General features: G+C 42.2%; 1 protein-coding gene across 1 annotated transcript in view; it reads right to left on the reverse strand.

Annotated features, from left to right (window-relative positions):
- Positions 1-21,939, reverse strand: part of SNX9 (sorting nexin 9) — a 125,530-nt gene that overhangs the window by 26,517 nt on the left and 77,074 nt on the right. Inside the window, exons 5-9 of the mRNA XM_047101480.1 lie at positions 15,520-15,685; positions 13,828-13,981; positions 9,893-9,977; positions 7,445-7,570; positions 7,207-7,324 (exon numbers count right to left, since the gene is read on the reverse strand). Coding sequence (XP_046957436.1) covers positions 7,207-7,324; positions 7,445-7,570; positions 9,893-9,977; positions 13,828-13,981; positions 15,520-15,685 — 649 coding nt within the window. The remainder of the gene's footprint in view (positions 1-7,206; positions 7,325-7,444; positions 7,571-9,892; positions 9,978-13,827; positions 13,982-15,519; positions 15,686-21,939) is intronic.

Raw genomic sequence — 21,939 nt, forward strand, 5'->3', positions numbered from 1 at the left:
AACCATAAGAGACTCTTAAAAACTGAAAATAAACTGAGGGTTGATGGGGGGTGGGAGGGAGGGGGGATGTGGGTGATGGGCACTGAGGAGGGCACCTGTTGGATGAGCCCTGAGTATTGTATGGAAACCAATTTGACAGTAAATTTCATATTAAAAAAAAAAAACATTTATAAGAAGTAAAAAAAAAAAAAAAAGTTATCTAATCTGAAGAACAGAGAGAAAAAAATGGATGAACCATGCTTCAGAAAACAAAACACGTGAACATACTTGCAGTGGGAGTCCACAAAGGAGAAGAAGAAAAAAAAATATGTGAAGAAATAAAAGGGAAAGTTTCCCAAATTTGATGGAAAATTTTAATCTGCATTTCCAAGACGCTCAACAAACCTGGATAGGATAAATATGAGGATGAATCCACACCAAGATACAGCAGAATCAAACTGTCGAAAGACAGAAACAAACCCTGACAGCAGCAAGTGAAAAATGACTCATTTTGTATAGTGGAATGTGCTCGTGTGTGTGTGTGTGTGTGTGTGTGTGTGTGTGTGTGTAATCAAAAGAACTGACTGATTTGTCATCTGACACAAAGGAGGTCAGAAGCAACGGAAAGACATATTCATCATGCTGAAGGAAAACGGTCAGCTGTGAATTCTATAACCAGCACACTTATCCTTCAAAAATAAAGGCAAAATGAAGACATTCTCAGATGAACAAAGATGAGAGAATTAACTGATAGCAGAGCTGTAGTAAAGAAATACTAGAAGAAGCCCTTCAGGTTAAAAAAAAATACTACGTCAGGCTAAAAGGAAATTACCTAAATTCACAGGGAGAAATGAAGAGCACCAGGAATATGTGGGCTAACATAAAATATGTATTCTTTTCTAATTTCTTCTCTTCTTTAGAAGACATAAGATTGTAGAAAGCAATAATTATCATACAATATTGCTGGATTTATGAAATATATGATGACAGTAGCATAAAAAGAGGGAATCAGAGCCATAATGCAGAAGAGTTTCTATCAATTTTATTAGAATTGAGTATTAATCTGAAGTGCATTGTAACATTACAAAAAAGATGTACACAGGGGCACCTGGGTGGCTCAGTCAGTTGAGCGCCCGACTTCGGCTCAGGTTATGATCTCATGGTTCGTGGGTACGAGCTCCGTGTTGGGCTGTGTGCTGACAGCTCAGAGCCTGGAGCCTGCTTAGGATTCTGGGTCTCCCTCTCTTTCTGCCCCTCCCCCACTCGCACTCTGTCTCTTTCTCTCAAAACTAAACATTAAAAAAAAGTTAAAAAAAAAAAAAGATGCACGTAGTATCCTCCGAGGTAACCACTAAGAAAATAATTTTTAAAATTTAGTGGAAAAGTGAGAGAAATTAAAACAGCATATTGGAAAATATTTAACGCAAAAGAAAGGCACTAAAGGAGGAACAAACAAGACACATGGAAGACAAATATCAAAATGGCAAACGTAAATCTAACTGGGTCAATAATTATTCAATATAAACGGTGTAAAAACTCTAATCAAAACGCAGGGGTTGCGAGACTTGATAAAAAAGCAAGCTCCAACGATGCTGTCAACAAGAGATACAGATTCAAAGACACTAACAGATTCAAAGTAAAAGATGAGAAAAGATATGCCATGCAAACAGTAACTGTAAGAGAACTGGGGTGACTATGTTAACATCAGACAAAACAGATTTTAACACAGGAAATCTTACTAGAGACAAAAAAGCTCATTAGGAAGATATAACAATTACAAACTATATATATACCAAAGTCCCAGCATGATTTTTTACAAATATCTACAAATGGACTCTTAAATTATTTGGAAAGGCAAAAGAAAAACAGCCTGAAATTATTTTGAAAAAGAACCAAGTTGGAGGATTTATACTACCTGATTTAAAGATTTACTATAGAGCTACATGAATCAAGACACTGTGGTATTGGCAAAAGGATGGACACAAAACAGAAGAGAATACAGTCCAGAAACAAAACCAAATTGGGGCATGTGGGTGGCTCAGTCAGTTAAGCGTTTGACTTCGGCTCAGGTCATGATCTCACAGTTCGTGAGTTCGAGCCCCGCGTGGGGCTCTGTGCTGACAGCTCAGAGCCTGGAGCCTGCTTCGGATTTTGTGTCTTCCCCTCTCTCTCTCTGCCCCACCCCGGCTCATGCTCTATCTCTGTCTCTCTCTCAAAAGTAAATAAACAGTAAAAAAAAAATTAAAAAAAACCCACTAAATATGTTCAATTGATTTTTGACAAAATGCAAAGGAAATCAACAAAGAATAGTCTTTCCAACAGGTAGTACCAGAATCACTGGATATCCAGATGCATAACATAAACTTCTACTTTATTATACTTCACATCTTACACAAACACTAACTCAAAATGCACCTGAAACTACACAACTTTCTGAAGAAAACAGCGTGAACTTGGATTAGGCATACAGGTTTTCACCATGATACCTAAAGCACAATCCATAAAAGAGACAATTGGTACTCTGAACTTCATTAAAATTAAAAGCTTTTTGTTATGCGAAAAACACTGTTAAGAGAAAGATAAGCCACACCCGGGACAAATTATTTGCAGATTATATTATTTCCAGAATGTAAAGAACTCTCAAAATTCAGTAATGAAAAAAACAACCTAATAAGAAATGGGCAAAAGATTCAAACAGACATTTCACCAAAGAAAATATATGGAAGGGAAATGAGCACCTGAAAAGATGCTCAACAGTAGTTATAAGGGAAATGCAAATTAAAACCATGATGAAGTACCACTACATACCTAATAGATCGTTAAAATAAAGAAAAACTGACGTTACCAAAAGTGCAAGCAAGGATGTGGGGCTCCTGACACCCTCATCCACTGCTGGTGGGGATTCCGAAACGGTACAGCCACTTTGGAAAACAGTTTGGCAATTTCCTTCCTTCCTTCCTTCCTTCCTTCCTTCCTTCCTTCCTTCCTTCCTTCCTTCCTTCCTCCCTCCCTCCCTCCCTCCCTCCCTCCCTCCCTTCCTTTCTTTCTTTTAATGCTTATTTCTTTATTTTTGAGGGGGGAGGGGCAGAGAGAGAATCCCAGGCAGGGTCCATGCTCAGTGCAGAGCCCAATGCGGGGCTCGATCTCACAACTGCGAGATGGTGACCTGAGCCGAAATCAAGAGTCGAACGCCTAACCTACTGAGCCGCTCACATACCCCAGTTTGGCAATTTCTTAAACATGAAACATATGCCTGCCAAATGCCCCCGTCATTCCACTCTCAGGTATTCACCCAAGAGAAATGACAACTTACGCTTATACAAAAACTTGCATGTAAATGTTTTCAGCAACTTTATTTATTATAAATGCCCCAAACTGAAAACCCAAATACCTTTCACGAGTGAATGGAGAAACAAACTATGGAAGTAGCAATAAAAAGAAACTGATGCACACATCTTGTGTGTATCTCAAATGCACAACGCCAAGAGAAAGAAGCCATAATTGAAAGAGTACACACTGTATGCAACCATTTTTTTTTGAGCCACCCCCCCCCCCAGTTTCATTGATCTGTTCCACTGTTCTTTTAGTTTCTATTTCATTTATTTCTGCTCTGCATTATTTCCTTTTTTCTACTGGTTTTAGACTTCGTTTGTTCTTCTTTTTCTAATTCCTTTAGGAGTAAGGTTAGGTCGTATGAGATTTTTCTTGCTTTCTCAGATAGGTCTATATGCTTCCATTTATAATGACATTCTGGAAAAGGCAAAACTATAGAGACAAAGAACACACCAGTGTTGCCATGGGTTAGAACTGCGGAGAGGGGATGAAGATAAAGGGGCAAGCCCAAGGGAATTTGGGGAGGTGGGGGGACTTCCTGTACCTTGAATGTAGTGGTGGTTATAAGACCATAGTGGTTGTCAAAACTTTTTTTTTTTAATACTTTTTGGTTTTAAGTTTATTTATTTTGAAAGAGAGAGAGAGAGAATCCCAAGCAAGCTCCACATGGACAGCACGGAACCTGATGTGGGGCTCGGACTCATGAACCGTGAGATCATGACCTGAGCCAAAACCAAGAGTAGGATGCTTAACCGACTAGTCACCCAGGTGTCCCAAAACTCCTAAAACTATACACCAAAAGGAGTTAATTTACTGTATGTACGTTTAAAAATAAACTTAAAAACTACAGGCTGGCCTTTCCTTTAGAAATGACAAGTACAAATAAGCACAACTTTCTTTAGAGAGAAGAGCATTCCGGATCCATACTGCAAAAACTCACTACCTCAGAAAGAGTCACCCAAACAGCACGATGGATCAGGACACTTCCTATATATTAAAATACTTCAAATTTTTCAAAGCTCAGTAGAGATTAAATGGTATAGAAGCTAATAAGACTATGAAGAAACAAAGTCTCATCCCTTGGAGAGAAGATGACTCACCTCCTGGGCAGAGGAGACCCAGTGAGTCCGCATGAAGCTGAGCTATACTGAATTCTCCACATGAGAAAGTGAATTATACCAAGAGTTTAAAACCTACTCCTTGCCTGAAATTAATTAACGAATTAATTAATGCTTACTCCTCCTGAAAAATTTTCTGGCGTCGCTGGTTTATTTTCAAACTCTGACTTCAGGTATTATTTTGTGCTTGTTAGGATTTTCCTACCAGGTTCCAGAACACTGGAACGAAGGTCGGGGGGAGGGGGATTTCCGATTCTCCATTTCCAATGAACCTGACTTAGGCTTTCACCAAGTATGTGAGTATACCAGTTTGGCATCCAGGAATAAAACCAGATTTGTTCAATGTTATTTCACAGAGAACAAAACCGCTCAACAAACTAAAACTGTTAGCTGTAAGTTCCTCATGGGTGGATTACCAAGGGCACAGAAATATCATGAGATCATCCACTTGGCATTCCTTTCTCTCCCCTCCAGGATGTAAGTGAGAGGGGGGTTTATATAATGATGATCTTGTGGGTATCACAGGCAGGAGGCAAACGAGAGAGGGGACAGATAAAGTGGCTTCTGTGCTTTTCGGTTTCCTCGGCACACGTCCCAGTCAGAGAATCAAAGCTCAACTTTCTTCAGACTGAGCGGCTGTTGCTTTCTTGCTTTCTATGACATCCCTCTGGCTTCGGGCCTGAGCTTTAAAAAAACCAAACCTTAGTTTGGGGGCGGAACTGTGTGGCTCTCTGATGCTTTAAAATAGCACTGAGTTATCGGATTCAGAGAAAACAATGTATTAAAACCTAGAAGATGTGAGAAATCCCCACGGCCTCGAAACAGCTCCTTAGACACCATGAAGCCCATATTGTGCCAATCAAGTTGATAAAGGAGAATGCTAAAATTCAGGAAAACAGACTGAAATTTGAAAACAAGGAGAAAGGCAGAACTGAAGTTTTCAAGGAAATGGATTTAAATTTGAAAAAGGAAAGCTGTGATTTCAAACAATAAGGGTGACAAAAAGGAGGAACAGTGAGTATCTGGATCGGGCACAGAACCCGGGGCACCTCTGTGGGGTGGTTGGGGGGGGGGGAGGAAGCGACAATCTGCGCCAACCTGGCCGCCCTGACGTGGCCTTCACTCAGCAACCACCCCCCACCCCCACCCCAGCTCCAGGAGGGCCCGCTCAGGAGCCACCCAGATGAGGGCCAGGACGGGTCTGTCACCTACTTGGCAATGCAGCCCCACTCACCCCTCTGCTACCATTTGAAATTTTTGAAAAGTTTTCCAAAAAAAAAAAAGTCACAATCAAAACAACTTCTTTAAAAACAAAACCTTCCATCTCCTCCAACAGTTTCAGAGAAACCTAAATACACAACAAAATACAGCACCAAGTTTTAAGGAGATTGTAACCGTCTTACCCGAGGTAATGAATTCTGGCTAACGACTAGCTGATACACATCCTGTGACGTCAACAGAACAAACTCTGGAATCAGATTCAAGCGCCTGTTTCGGTGGCATCGAGTGCCTTTTCTCCGTGAGAAAGCACGGAGCGGCACACAGGGACACGTGACACCTGGCAGGCAGGTGGCTTCACCCCAATGCCGCAAGTGCCTGGTGCTGGCTCGGCCATCTGGCTCCCGGAGTCCCCATCCCTCTCCCAGCTCTCCACCTCCGCTCTGGCTGAGTGAGGACTAAACCCTCTCCGGTCTTCCCTGACCTCCAGGAAAGAAGTCCTCCTGCCCAGATTCCACACTGCCTCCCCCCCGAGTTCAGGTTAGCCGTTCGGGGTATATGACGTGGAGCCTCTCTGGCACTGACCTTTTAGGCCCTGCTCTCATCTTGGATCCTTCCCTTTCTATTCTTACTAGTTTCATTTAGTTGCAAGTTTTGTGGCTGCATTTTAAAACTCTAATCTCTAGTGAAGTTCAGCCTCTTTACACACTTTTATTCCAAGACAAACATACGGAGTTCTGAGTACTACTATTCCAGGGTCTATACCGGGCTGCAGATTAAAAAAACAAAAAAAAACAAAAACCAGTGACAGTTCTCAAAGCAGAGAGAAACAAATACTCTCTAAGTGCATTTTTACAAGGGGCTTTCAGAGCACTGTGAATTACTGACCGTTTGATCATTTGACCATATTGATATTGATCTTGACCATATTGATCAGTTGAGGCAGGGGGTGTAGGAGAAACAAACAGGAGAAATAGGACACTTTGAATAATTAAGGCAGAGAGTGATGATCAACAGTAAACAAAAACATTTAAACATTATCTGTCACCAAAGTAACGGAGTAAACAACTTTGCAACTTCTTACGTTAATCCTTAGAAGGTCTGTGGCTTCTACAACATCTGATATTTACATACTTCTCATGAAAACAACACAGCTGAACTGCATGACAGGTTTACGTCATTTGGATCATACATTGTTATTTCCATTTCAGGTTGTTTGGAGCATTCCTATTTTCTCAGGTGTCACTTTTCACATTGAAAAAAGTCACGTATTTCTTTTACAGGAAATCATGTAGCAATAAAGACACAATGACCGCTACCACTTAAGATGTGTATGCAAGAACTCAAACAATTTTAGGCAATATTCTCATTAGGTGTTTAGGTAACTTCCAAATATATGTCCAGTATACATGGATGTACAACACTTAGCTACTGTTTCCAAACACATATGTTGTTCTTCTAGAAGATGGAAAATGTCATTACTGATTTCCATTAGGACAGATGCTCTATCTGCAGTCTTGTTACTTGTCATCCTGAGTTGAAGGTCACATGCACTCACCTGTGACTTGTTTATCCGGGAGAGAGGGGATTGGAATGGCTGACCCAAACTTAACCAGCAGACGCTCATATAACCAGTCAAAGTGCTTATACCTGTGGTTTACAGATCGATTAGTGTTCTACAATGCAAGGGAGAGAGAAGAAAACGTTACCAATGCCAACTATAGAAAATGAAGAAAAAAGCAAAGTGTAGCTAGGAACGCAGGCACGATTCTGTTTTTGATAACTCAGATACTCACAGTAGGTGTTAGCTGATATTCAATGTAGCTCTTCAGACCATACATTTTGGAGCCTTTCCTGGGATCTGCTACCACACAGTCAAACGTAGAGGTAGGATAAACCCACATTGGGCCATAATCTCCAACCTACACAATGTTCCAGGGAGAGGTGATTTTGTTACATGCAAAAATAGTCAATATGCTAGATATAAGTCATTAAAGGATTCTTTTTAGGACTAGAGGACTGGAGGTCCTTTGGAGGGTCATTCTTGCTCTTCTCTGAGAAATTATGTAAACGCTCCCTGTTCCTGATAAGATTATGTATTAAAGAACACACTTGCCAGACAAACCCTTCTGCTCTCCATGTGGGCATCTCAGGCCACGGAGGAGAGATGTCTGCCTCCCTCTCCTGGGGGAGGGCAGGATGGAACAGTTTTCCTCTCTCCCGTTCAGTGGTCCTACTCGTATGTGTTGACGGGCTAGTTTTAAAACATTTCCGACCTGTCACAGACTGATGGTTTTGTGAAATACAAAATTACACACCTGGATGTCTCAACAACATCAAACTGCCATCAAATTCTTTCAAGGCTCACTCTCATGTTCTGCATGTTCAGTCCTAATTCTTTCTAAAGGTGGAAGGAGGAAAAAGTGGGGTGGTGTATCAAAGTTCAGAGGTTATGAGGTCAGGAAGGTGACCAGGGCCCAAACAATCTTACTGGAGGACTAAACGGAAGACCTTGACAAGGGGCTACCGTGACTCCTTGAGAGGGAGCTCAGATCCAGAAAACTCTCTGAAAGCTGTGGAGCAGGGGCCTCTGGGGAGCGTCTCTCAGTGACTGAGACCGAGAGGTAACTCCAATCAACTAGGGCCCAATATCCAGGGGCTTTTAATTTTCTTAGTGGGTAGAGTTGCTGTGCCTCAAAAGCAAAGAACCACATCTCTGCTTTCTCTCGGTTTTCTGAAGACTTGAAGGCATTTTTCCTCGGCTTCCCTTTTCATGCCAGGAGCCTGCCTGGGCAGGCCCGCCTACAGGGTTCAGGGGCCGTTTCTACCTACAACCTATGGGTCCCTCAGCTCCGTTCCAACCCTTCTGGGCTTGCGATAAAGTCCCTTTTGAGGATCTGAGGGGCAGGGCCGTGGGCTCCAGTCCTGTGGAGTTTTAAATTTAACGAAAAGAACAAAATAATGTATGTTCAGAAGTTACAAACGTTGAAAAAAAAAAAAAAAAAAAAAGATTAAAAAAATGGGGCGCCTGGGTGGCGCAGTCGGTTAAGCGTCCGACTTCAGCCAGGTCACGATCTCACGGTCCGTGAGTTCGAGCCCCGCGTCGGGCTCTGGGCTGATGGCTCAGAGCCTGGAGCCTGTTTCCGATTCTGTGTCTCCCTCTCTCTCTGCCCCTCCCCCGTTCATGCTCTGTCTCTCTCTGTCCCAAAAATAAATAAACGTTGAAAAAAAAAAAAAAAGAAGTTACATAAAAAAATCTGAAGAAAAAATTTAAAAATTAAAATAATCTCTAACCACTCAGAAGGTAATTACCCCAAATTTGCTTTGCGGGAAAGGGATAAAAGGGGCTCTTGGTTGCAGCCCTTCTTTCTTGAGTTTCTAGGATTTCAAGCTTTTCAAAGATGTAGGAACACAATAAAAATAAATCCAATGATCAGTTTTGCAGTTCTATCAAGTTTCCCAGGACCCAGAGATTATAGAATGAGACCAGGTGTTTCCACCTCCTATTGTTGGGCCTACGGTGATCACACCCAAGGCCCCCACTCCCACCTCCATCCCTGTCCTACAGTTACTAGGTTAAGTCCATAGGATCAAAAGACAGCCAGAGTTCTCTTTTCCAGAAGTTAGATAATGCTTAGACAGAAAATCTATCAGCAGTCAACATTTGGGTGAAACCAGAGAGCCCGTGTCACGTTATGTAATAACCAAGTTATTCTTGGAGAGAGATTCTTACTGGGGTCACCAACTCCCAGTTTTTATTTGCTAGCTCCTTATTGTGACCTGACAGCTGGTTTATTGGAAGAAAAAGCTAACTGTTACCAATGCAGTGGAAAGAACATCTTATTTTGATAATATGCATGTATTTTGCCAGGGCAGAGACCTAAATATCTGGATTAGGATTCATTAGCTAAATATATAGGGCTGGTAGAAAGTATATAAAAGATACTTGAAGACACTTTAGAGAAAAAAAATTATTGGACAAAAATATGCTATAGGTGCTGCTGGTTCAATTACTAATAGTCTTAAAAGTAAAAATAAAATATACCTAAACAACATAATGACAGGCATTAATGTATGCTAAATATTTTTAGTATTCTTACAATACTAATACATATTGTCAGTTACCTGGAGCATTAGATGTGTTAAAAATACCTTCCAAAAGACTAATAACCCTCTAGGCTTTCAAGCATTATAAAAGAGCTTAATTACAAACAAAGCAAGCAAACAAAAGTGAATGAACTTACAATGATAGGAATTTTCTCTTTGGGTTTTGCTAGTTGCTTGGCCAACAAATACTGTTCCATACCAGGTTTTGCAAATCCGGGAAATCTGATCATGAAGATAAATGCCCGTGAGTCTTACGTGTTTCCTGAGAGCAACTCTCCAACTCTTGTCCACATTTACTTAATACAACCGTTTTAACCTTGTTCTGTCTTTCAGATGTACCAGGACTAGGAAACTGTGGTAAATGAAACCTAATGTAATCAGATTGTTCAATGGCCAATTAGTCATTTAATTAAGCTTTATCTGGTCAGAGAACAGTTTGACTCCAGAAGGTGTGATATTTATGGGTACTCTATTTGCTTAACTGGATCTGAAACACTCTATCACCCCACAAAGAGTGAAGGGCAGCCTAGAAAAACGTCCCCCAGGGCACAGGAGGAGAAAGTACGGAGAACAGCCATCTGAGTTGAACGCATGGGCCAGTGGCCACATGCCAGCATTTTTATATCCAAATTAAAGCTGCCTTTTGACATATTCCCTCAAGGAAGCCACAATTATCCCAAAGAAGCTGTCGCTGTCCATAAGTACTTGTGCCATTTCCTTTTGGATTATCTTCAGACCTGGTTTAGGGGACACAAAAGAAAACCAGTCTCCTTAGTAAAGAGACTCCACACACATTCTAAAATTGGAGAAACACTGGAATAAACATATAGCCATCCAAAGTGCTACTTTTTTTTTAAAGATTTGTTTTTATTTTTATTTTATTTTAAGAGGTTTTTTTTTTTTTAATGTTTATTTTTGAAAGGGGATGGGGAGGGGCAGAGAGATGGAGACAGCAGCGAGCCCGATGTGGGGCTCAAACTCACCAACTGTGAGATAGACATGGTCTGAGCTCAAGTTGGACACTTAACTGACTGAGCCACCCAGGCACCCCTCCCCCACCCCTCCCCCACCCGCCAAAGTGCTAAAGAGGGCAAGATTGATTTGGGTTTCAGAAATGTTTTTAATAAGCAGGAAAAAAAGACCCTCAGAAAGCAAAATACCTATAGTAGGAAAAGAAGTATTATTTCTATAAAAAAACAACTACATTACCTCTATTTCACTCAAATACCAAATTAAAGGCCAACATGCTGGTCTCAGGGGCCTGTCTTTTCCTTCATCTTCAAAGGACCTACCTCTATCCTCTTTTCCCTAAGACATCCTTTAAACATAGCTCATACAAGAGAGAACAAAGAGGGGTCTAGGAGCTGGATGGCCCTGGGTTCGAATTCCAACTCCAACAATTAAAAGCTATGTGACCTTTAGAGCTCCCGTCTCCTTGTGTGAAGAATGAGACCAATATGACCTGCCTTTTAAGATGATAAGGGAATTAAATGTAAGAGTTATATAAAGAGCCTCACAAATATACTCATAAATTAAAGTTATTTCTAACTATGCCATCATCTCTTTGAAAGTATTGCCTACAGCCTCTGGTACAGCTAGCTCTCTCTGTGCTTCTTCAACATTCTGAGCATACTTCTGCTATACGATTTATCACACTTAATTGCCATCATCCATTTACACATTACAGCCGACCAGAAGCACCTTGGAGAAGGTATTTGTATTTCCAGGACCCAGAGGAGTTGTGGGAAAAATACACTAAATACTTAATGAATTAATGGACTCATCTGGAATAGTTCTATTTAAAAAAATTTTTTTTAATGTTTATTTGTTTTTGATAGAGCACGAGTAGGGGAGGGGCAGAGAGAAAGAGAGACACAGAATCAGAAGTCAGCTCCAGGTTCCGAACTGTCAGCACAGAGCCTGACACAGAGCTCGAACTCATGGACCACAAGATCATGACCTGAGCTGAAGTTGGATGCTCAACCGACTGAGCCACCCAGGGGCCCCTGGAACGGTTTCATTAAAACAACCTATGCTTCCGCTAGAAAATACTGATGGAAAAATTGAGGAAGTCACAGAGTGGCAATTCCTTGACTGTAAGCTTCTGGGTGCAGAGTCTCATTTCACACTTCCTTTGGTATTCTTAGGGATCACAGCAACACTCTAGGGCCGACTCACTTAATACTTACCGAACAGCAGTGCCATTTACTAATTCTCTGAGTGTTATCAAGATAGATTCTTATAATGCCCAAGTACACTTACATTTCTATTCTCCTTCTCTAGTGTAAGGTTCATGTTCCAGGACTGGAATACAGCTATCATATAAAATGGATTAACTCCTGAAAAATGCTAATACTTTAAAAAGTTTTACAACTGTTATAAGTGAGCCCTTCATACATGAGTCAAGTTAAATAAAAAAAAACACACAGGATCTTAAACAGCTCTCAGCACCAGAGACAGAGAGAGAGAGAGGGAGGCCTCAGAGGTTCAGGTGCAAATGAGGACTCCTCTGATTTGGTTTCAACCTGAACTGAAATTTTAGAGCAGAGAGCATTTTAAATTAAAGCCAGCCCCTTCACTTCAGAGATGAGGAAACGGAGGTTCAAACAGGTCACCCGTCTTCCCCAAGATCACTTGGAAGAGGGGAGCCAGGGCAAACAGAAACAGGGACCTGGGCATGAGACAGAACCTCACTGACTAGCCAGGCACACTCGGCCACACATTTGTTGTAGAGTTTGTGCTTCCTCACTGTCCAAGGGGGGCTTACATGGCAACAAAATGGTTAAGTTTAAATGCACTTGTATTTAGGTTTAAAGAACAGACTAATTCATGTCACTGCGGACCACACTGAGAACTTCCTATTCCACCAAAGGAAACAGCACATAGTCAATACGAATGACTAAGTTTATTATGTGTGCAATGGAGCCTGAAAATACATGCTGGAAGAAACTGGAGAGAGAAGTAGGAAGAATGGCTAGAAGACAGCTCATTTAATCATCTGATGCTACTTAGATATACTAAGGGGAACCTGCACAACTCATATGCAGATCTAGACCTAGATCTTGACATCTAGAAATACAGCAAACATTATGTTTACAACTTTTTCCAGATACGGATTAACATTCCTTCCTAGCAGCTTTGAATCATGGACTTGGAGCATTGAGAAAAAGTGGTCGTAATTTTAGAAAAACTGTATTAAACACACTACTATAAGAAGAGTATTTGAAGATCCTTCTGGAAGTCAGAAATTCTGTCTCCTTCGAGCTACACTGTGAACTACAGACTTATCCAGAGCTCTCCCCCAGGAAATCCCAGGGCGCTACGGCCGTATTCCCCCCCTTCCCAGATGCTTTCCTGTTAGGCACTGTGTCTACAAGTACTGTTCCAACACTTTTTTTTCTTCTTAAATCTAAGAGAAGTCTACATGAAAACAAAGTCCTGAAACATATTAGGCAAGTAGTTGAGAGACTGAGGGACCAACTAGGATCCTGATTAGATCACTTGGCACCTGTGTGAGCTTGGACAGTTCCTTAACCTCTCTGGGCGGCAGTTTTTCCCACAGAAAAACAGAGATTACACGTACCACAGAGGGAGATGGGGGTCACACAGTGCGTACAAACCACGCTGCACAATGCCCGGCACACAGTAAGTGATCAACAAATGGTAAAACATTTAAAAGAGAGTTACTATTATTAATATGATTACATTTAGCTTTCCTGTGACATCAGCAATAAGAACTTAATGTGTCACAGAGCTGACAAAGATAAAAGATGGTATTTGGCAGATGTTAAATACAACAACTATTTCACTTTACACTGAATAAACTTATTTACTTTAAATATATATATATTTATAATATATTTATAATATATATATAAATATAGTACATACACATATAATGTATATATTTAAAGTGAATAAATTTTTTTTTTCTTGAAAGAAGCTAAAGCTGAGATCCAAATCACCACCCCACACTTCACCCCCTTTCAGATCGCTGAAAAGAGGAAAGCCTCCTTGGATCTCCTGTCTGTTTCCGCATGGAGTTCACGGTGCCAACGCCCTTCACACCTACTTGTTAAGTGGCAGCTTCATAGAGGAGGAACCAGCCCGGCTGTTGCCTCGATGAGCAGCCCCTGCCTCTGCTGACTCTGAATCCTTGAAGTAGGGGGCGGCCGCCTTGGGGTCGTCCCAGTCTTCGTCCCAGTCATCGTCATCACCCGCGGTTGCTAGGGGTGGGCACAGAAGATCCCCAGGGAAGAAAAGCAAAACACAAATGCAATGACTTAATTTTCTGAGAGTAACTATGGACAGGACCTACGTTAACCAGTTAAAGAACAGGAGACAAGGGCGTAGCACAGGATTATAATGCAGACTGGAGCAAAGGCTCTAGTTGGGTTTAAAGCTCCAATTGTGGATTCTGCCTTTTAGTGCAAAGGACAAGTGAGAAACGAGGCTGTCCCTCCAAGTAACTCCAGACAGATGCAGACTGAGAGCGGCTCCGAGGTGTGTACCCAGGGCAAGGCCCACACACAGATAAATCTTGCCTTATAAACTTGCAAATAAGCATCGAATACCTTCTCAGTCACGAATACCGGGGAGTGTGGGGGAGGGGGGCGGGGGGGGGGGAATGACAGATCTTTGAAAAGAAATTAATATGAACGATAACACTGGGAAAGGGAGAGAGGAGCAGGGTGGGAGTGGAGGGGGAAGGGATGGAGAAGAAACAAGAGGAAAGTGGCAGTACCAGGAGCCTCATATCCTAACAGTGACCTCTGTCAGGCTTTCCCTTCCTTCCTGCTCCTAGTCTGGGCTTCTGTCTCCCACCCTGAGGGCCTCAGGTATCCTGGGATCTCTGCCCTAGCGGTGCCAATGGGAGAAGCCAAGAGACAAATGCCAAAACGAAAAAGAAAGGCACTGAATGCACCGGGAGGATCTGGGCCGAGTACAGAGCCAGGAGTTAGCTGTTGGGTCGCAGCCCGAGCCCGTGTCTCCTGCACCTGCCAACAGCCCAGCCCCGGCTGCCAGCAGGAGCCTGCCCGCCACCCCCGTGCTTCCTGCGCATGGGTTCCCTGCCACTAGCACATTCGTACTCCGTGTGACGTGCTCAGACAGGGGCCGTAAAATAATGAGGGGCAGATCTCTTTTTATTTAATTTCAGAAAGACATAAATACCCTTTTTCTTAACTCCTGAATCGTTTCCCCTTCTATAAATTCCTCTTTTGCCTCTGTATTTCCATTAAGGCCTGGGAGTCAAATGAGTAGTTAAGGAAAAAGAAAACAGGCAAGTCAGAGGTTATAAACCAGCAGGTGACAAATCATACTCACTCTGTATATGCAGTTGTTTTGGCCCAAAGTTTTAAAGCAAATGTGTATCAGTTGCTAAGATTCTGGAGTGGGAAGATGCCATTAAAAAACTGAGATTTCCTGTCTCTCTGGGGGACCAGGAGCACGAGCTGGGTCTCCTGCAGTGGCAATCGAGCCAACGGCGACAGGAGGCATGCCCTTCCATCTCCAGCAGCCACTGGGCCATTCTGTTCTGCTTTACAAACCCTGCAAGCATTCGCGACTCCATGACAGATGACAAAGACGGAGCTAAAGAGTATAATTAACGACTACGCACATTTGGCTCCAGAAATCTAGGTTTGCTATTAGTGAGTAAGAGCATTTGAGAGCGCTCCTTTGATTAAATTCTATTTTTAACTCGGATGCTCTCACTAGTCCCCTCACGGGTGGGCCCGATCACCAGCAGGGCCCTCTTCCTCACCTGGTCCTTGGTAGGCCTGGGGGTGACCAAAGGCAGTGTCCCAGTTATTGGAGGTGTTTCTTTGGGCCGCGGCCCCCTCTGGCTTGGCTCCCCAGCCATCCGTGCTGTCCCAGTTTCCAGATTTGGAAGAACTCCAGGCTGACCAGGGGTCATTGCCACTGCTGACCTGTTGTTAGGGGTAAAAAAAAGAGAAAGAATATCTATGACTTCTTGAAAACATTACTCAATTCAGTAGGAATTACATAATAATGAATACAACAGGGGTGCTGAAAAAGTTGACATAAATTTAAAACAATTTTAAATTTAAATAAATAAATTCAAATAATAATTTACATTTATTTTTAATGTTTATTTTTTTTTTCAACGTTTTATTTATTTTTGGGACAGAGAGAGACAGAGCATGAACGGGGGAGGGGCAGAGAGAGAGGGAGACACAGAATCGGAAACAGGCTCCAGGCTCCGAGCCATCAGCCCAGAGCCTGACGCGGGGCTCGAACTCACGGACCGCGAGATCGTGACCTGGCTGAAGTCGGATGCTTAACCGACTGCGCCACCCAGGCGCCCCTAATGTTTATTTATTTTTGAGAGAGAGAGAGACAGAGTGCAAGTGGGGGAGGGGCAAACAGAGGAGACACAGAATCCGAAGCAGGCTCCAGGCTCCGAGCTGTCAGCACAGAGCCTGACGCAGGGCACAAACCCACGAACCGCGAGATCATAACGTGAGCTGAAATTGGACACTTCACTGACTGAGCCACCCAGGTGCCCCTAAATAATACATTTTACATTCAAATAGATGAGGAAAACACAAAAAGCAGCATCAACCTTTTTTTTTTTTTTTTTTTTTTGATGTTAACCTTTTGCCATATTTGCTTAGGAACTTGACAACCAGGAACAAGGAACTATGAGACACAGCGGCTGTCTACTCCCTTTCTTCTTCCTTCCCTGTCCCTCCTGCCCCATTCGCCTCCTCCCCCCCACCCCCCCCCCCCAGCAACTACCTTTCTGAATGTGTATTCATTTCTGCCCACGGTTTTATACTTCCACTACTTACTAATTACATTGTAAATAACTTATGTTTTAAAAACTGACCTACACAATATTACATTGTACGTATCTCTTTGTAGGTTCTTTTTTTTTCCCCACTTAAATCATGTTTTTGAGATTATACAAGCTGATGAGGTTCTGTTTTACTCACGTTAGCAATTTTAGAGCAAATCTGTTGTATTTTTGACTAGGTTTTTATTTTTATTTGAAAAAGTAACACCTTCCCAGTAAAAAAACAAACAAACAACCTCAAAAAGAATAAAAGGATATGCAATTTAATAAATATACCTGCCACTTAAGCTGCCATTGTTTCTGGACAACTATTACTAATGAGTTCCTTATGTATACTTAATCAAATATCCCACCCACAGAGATCCTTTTTGTTTTTAAAATTTTTTTAAAGTTTATTCATTTTTGAGAGAGAGAGAGAGAGACAGAGTGTGAGCAGGGGAGGGGTAGAGAGAGAGAGAGAGACAGACAGACAGACAGACAGAATCCAAAGCAGGCTCCAGGTTCCGAGCGGTCAGCACAGAGCCGGACACGGAGCTCGAACTCACGAACCGTGAGATGATGACCTGAGCTGAAGTCGGACGCTTAACTGACTGAGCCACCCAGGCATCCCTCCTTTTTGTTTTTCAACATACAAGTGGGCCCAAATGATACTTTGTGTTCTGTACTTGTGTTTGTCTCCTTCATTTAATGGCCTGAAACGTTCTCCGAGGTCCATCAGCACGAATGGGTGACGTGGCTCTTCTACGTGGCTCCAGGAAGTTCCGCTGCAGTTTTCTCCCAGTTGAACCAGCATATGCTGATGCTCACATGTCGTACTTTCAGTGTTCAGCTACTGCAAACAACCCCACCATGCACATGCTTGTACATCTTTTCCCGTGTGTCCCATACGTCTCTGTGAAATTCCCAGAAGATTAATTTCTGGGCTAATGAATGTGCTTCTTCAGCTGACAGACTGTGTCAAATTCTTTCCCAAAGAGATCGTACGGTTATGTTCCTCTGTTCCTATGACTTGCTGATGGGTTCTGCCTTGCATAACAGGGGGCTACCATGCTCCAAAATTATTTTTAAACTTTGTTTTTTCCTGTACTCTCTTTAAGTAATTTTATAGTTCAATTATTAATAGCATATACTTTGGAACAGGCAACGCATGGCACCTGATCTCAGGGAGTATTACGGTAAGAGAATGGCGGCCCATCTCCCACACGGCCCCATCCGCTCGGGGCAGCCATGGTGCCGTGCGTTTTATTTCCTTGGTTTACACACCTTTTAAATCTTCGACTTGGAATTTACTTTGATGGAGGAAATAATATAGGAATCTGACTTAATTTTATCTTTAAAAAAATTTTTTTTTAATGTTTGTTTATTTTTGACAGAGAGAGAGAGAGAGCGCGAGCATGAATGGGGGAGGGACAGAGAGAGAGAGGGAGACACAGAATCCAAAGCAGGCCCCAGGCTCAGAACTGTCAGCATAGAGACTGACTGACGCGGGGCTTGAACTCACAGACCGCGAGATCATGACCTGAGTCGAAGTCGGACGCTCAACAGACTGAGCCACCCAGGCTCAACTGACTTAATTTTATCTTGTAGTCAGTCTGTTGGTCTGATACCATTTAATGAAAAATCCAACTTCCCCTCACTGATTTGAAATGTCACCTTTATCACATCCTGGACTTGGACCTATCTCTGGGCTCCCTCTTGTACCCTGGGAGTCCATCTGTACAAGTACCAAGTGACCTGGGAGCCCACCAGATAGAAAACCACTCGTACTTTATCATAAATCTTTTATTTTTACACACGAACTTTAGCATCAGCTTAATGTTTTAAAACTAAAACAATCTAAACTTTTGCATCAGGATGTCAAGTTTTGAAAAACATGTTGATTTTCATTTGAATCACCTTAAACTTACAAATAAATTCAGGGAAAACAGTGCCTTAAAAAAAAATAACTTCAGTATTGAATCTGTTTATCTAGGAACATGGAATAGCAAATTTTCACTTTTCTTGAGTCTTTTTTCTCACATAAAAAAAATTGGTGTTTAAAAAAAAAAAGAAAGAGAGGGGGATTTGCAAGAAAGTTACCCGAACTGTGTAATATACCTAATATTCTAGAATACTACTCTGGTTGGCCTTTTTTAAATTCTCTACTGACAGGGGGTGGGGGGGGGGGTGTGGAGAATAACTGCCCGCCAACACACCAGAAGCATTATAAAAAATGGAGTGTATGTTTTACATGCAGAAATACGATTCCATTCAAACACCTCCTATACTTTCAAGAAAAAAACACAAAGTTACTAGTGGTTTTGTTCTAAGTCAAATATTAACAGCAGAAAGACATTTCATCCATACACCTGTGAATACACAGCTTCCATGGGGATACTCAAGAGCCACTCTAGTGGATTCTGTAAATGAAGGCAGTCATGCTAAAGGGCCCGACAAGCAGACTTCATTTAAGAGAATCCCTTCCTCCCATGGTTTTAAGGGAGGGTGTTCTAGTAGGCCATATATACTCTGTGCCCTCTAAACTATGAGGTTTTATTTTCAGAATAAGAACTTCAAAAAGTACAGAAAGCTTGGATAGTCAGATGGCAGTAAGTACAGGCATTCATTTGTTTAATATATCTATCAGTTCCTGAATGGGTAGGCCCCACCGTGGAATGACAGGCCAAGGGCAGCATGGTCAGGGACATTGGTTCTGGTCAGGCTGCCGGGCTGAAATTCTGCCTCTACCTCTTTCCAGCCAGGAAACCTCAGGCTAGAATTTGAAACCAGGCAGGTGGCCTCAGATTCAGAAAGACTGATGGCAACTACATGAAGTGAACTGAAAAGAAACAGAGGGTTACAAAGTAGGACAGCAAGTGTGAGAGCTCAGCTTTGCCATGACCCTGAGACTGTAATGATAGTGAAGAAAGATTTTCATCAACAGTGAGGCAACAATCAGATGTGAACTGTTCAGAGCAAGCATCCTAAAAAAAAAAGACAGTTCTTTTTAGAACTACTTTGTTTAAATAAAAACACTAATTCAAAAAGATACAGGCACCCCTATGTTCAGTGAAGCATTATTTACAATAGCTGAGATACGGAAGCATCCCAAGTGTCCATCAACTGATGAATGGATAAAAGAACACACACACACACACACACACACACACACACACACACGAGAATATTACTCAGCCATAAAAAAGAATGATCTTGCCATCTGAACAACATGGATGGACCTAGAAAGTATAATGCCAAGTGAGATAAGTCAGTCAGAGAAAGACAAATACTGTATGAATTTACTCTATGTGGAATTTAAGGGAACAAAAACAACAAAAAAAACAATGAACAGAGGGGGAAAAAATCAAACAAAAAAACAGACTCCGAAGTACAAAGAACTGATCATCACCAGAGGGGAGGTGGGGGGGGGGAGGATGGGTGCAGGAGGTAAAGGGGATCAAGAGGTCACTTACGATGAGCACTGGAAACATACAGAATTGCTGAATCATTATACTGTATACCCGACACTAAAACAACACTTTACGCTAATTACGCTTTCATTAAAAAACAAATCAATGAAATGTTAAAAAAGTTTAATTATGGCCAAAATATATAAAACTGCTTTGTGTATAAACTGCTTGGAGTAATCTATCATTTGGTTCCATATGATGATCTTAGCTCCTACCTGTGTTGTGAAATCCTTGTCGGCAAATCTAGTAACTGTTTAGCTTTGTTCTCTGTTATTTTTCCTGACATTCCCTCTTCCTGTTTCAAGGTGACTCCTGCTGATAAATCTTTCAAAACCTGGCCCACTGGAAATCTTTCCAGCTTCAATCACAGACTTCTTGGTCTCTATCACGGACTTCTCTCTCAGATGACCGGTACTGACCGCCAGGCTCCTCCTCTAATACCACACAGTCTGCCTCTTTCCATCTTTCTCTGAACCCACCTTCCCACGCTTTGTCCTCTGACGTCTCTGCTTTCAATCGCCAACACCCCTTGGGTCCCCCAACCACAGGCATTTGGCCAAACAACCCATCCTGCTCCTGACCCGAGGTTTCAAACCTTCTGCCTCTTCTCTTTCTTCCCGCCTTCCTTCCCTCTCTCCTGCGTGGCAAGGTCTTTATCCTCTTCCTCCCCCCCCCTTTTTTTTTATGAATATTATACCTATTAATCCTAATGACAAGTATTACTATTCCCAGTATACGGACGAAGATGCAACAGTGAGGCTTCTGTGCCAGCAAGAGTGTGTTTTGTCTCCTGAGAGAGAAATGTGTATCATATCCAAGACTCTTCTATTAGATATGCCTTGGAGACTGATTTTTTTTAATATGAAATTTATTGTCAAATTGGTTTCCATACAACACCCAGTGCTCATCCCAACAGCTGCCCTCCTCAATGCCCACCACCCACTTTCCCCTCTCCCCCAACCCCCATCAACCCTCAGTTTGTTCTCTGTATTTAAGAGTCTCTTATGGTTTGCCTTCCTCCCTCTCCGGAACTCTTTTTTTTCCCCTTCCCTTCTCCCATGGTCTTCTGTTAAGTTTCTCAAGATCTACATATGAATGAAAACATATGGTATCTGTCTTTCTCTGACTGACTTATTTCACTTAGCATAATACCCTCCAGTTCCATCCACGTTGCTGCAAATGGCAGGATTTCATTCTTCCTCATTGCCAAGTAGTATTCCATTGTATATATAAACCACAACTTCTTTATCCATTCATCAGTTGATGAACATGTAAGCTCTTTCCATAATTTGGCTACTGTTGAAAGTGCTGCTATAAACATTGGGGTACAAGTGCCCCTCTGCATCAGCACTCCTGTATCCCTTGGGTAAATTCCTAGCAGTGCTATTGCTGGGTCATACCTCCCTGCTCTTTATGGTACCAAACACCTCCCGACTCTGTCAACCACAAGATTAAGAACCCCTCATTAGTTCTCTCTGCCCAGGGAGTAAATTCCAAGCTCCTCAGTCCGTCAGTCAGGACTTAACTTTTCCTTGGTCGCAACCCCATTCTCATTACTCACCACTGACCTGCTTTATGCTTCGACCTTCAGGTTCCCAAGCTTCCCTGCAGTCTCGCCTCCGCTCACGCTATACTCTCTATCTGCATACAAAGCCTTCTTCCTCAGCTTCCCAAATTATGTCAAAGTCCTGGCCCATGTACGACCCTGGCCTCAGAGCCTGCTGGCCTCACGTTCTCCCAAAGTCAGTCTTCTACTGGAGTTATTTCATATCAGTTGCTCACTCCCTGTAGTAATTCATGGGCATAAGGCCTTTTTTTTTTTTTAATATTTTTTAATGTATTTTATTTATTTTGAGACAGAGACAGTACAAGCAGTGGAGGGGCAGAGAGAGAGAGAGAGAGGGAGAGAGAGAGA

The sequence above is a fragment of the Lynx rufus genome, unplaced genomic scaffold, assembly GCF_022079265.1.
Source record: "Lynx rufus isolate CCGP_SWC_20201006 ecotype Redwood Valley unplaced genomic scaffold, mLynRuf1.p SCAF_6, whole genome shotgun sequence".
NCBI classification, from domain to species: domain Eukaryota; kingdom Metazoa; phylum Chordata; class Mammalia; order Carnivora; family Felidae; genus Lynx; species Lynx rufus.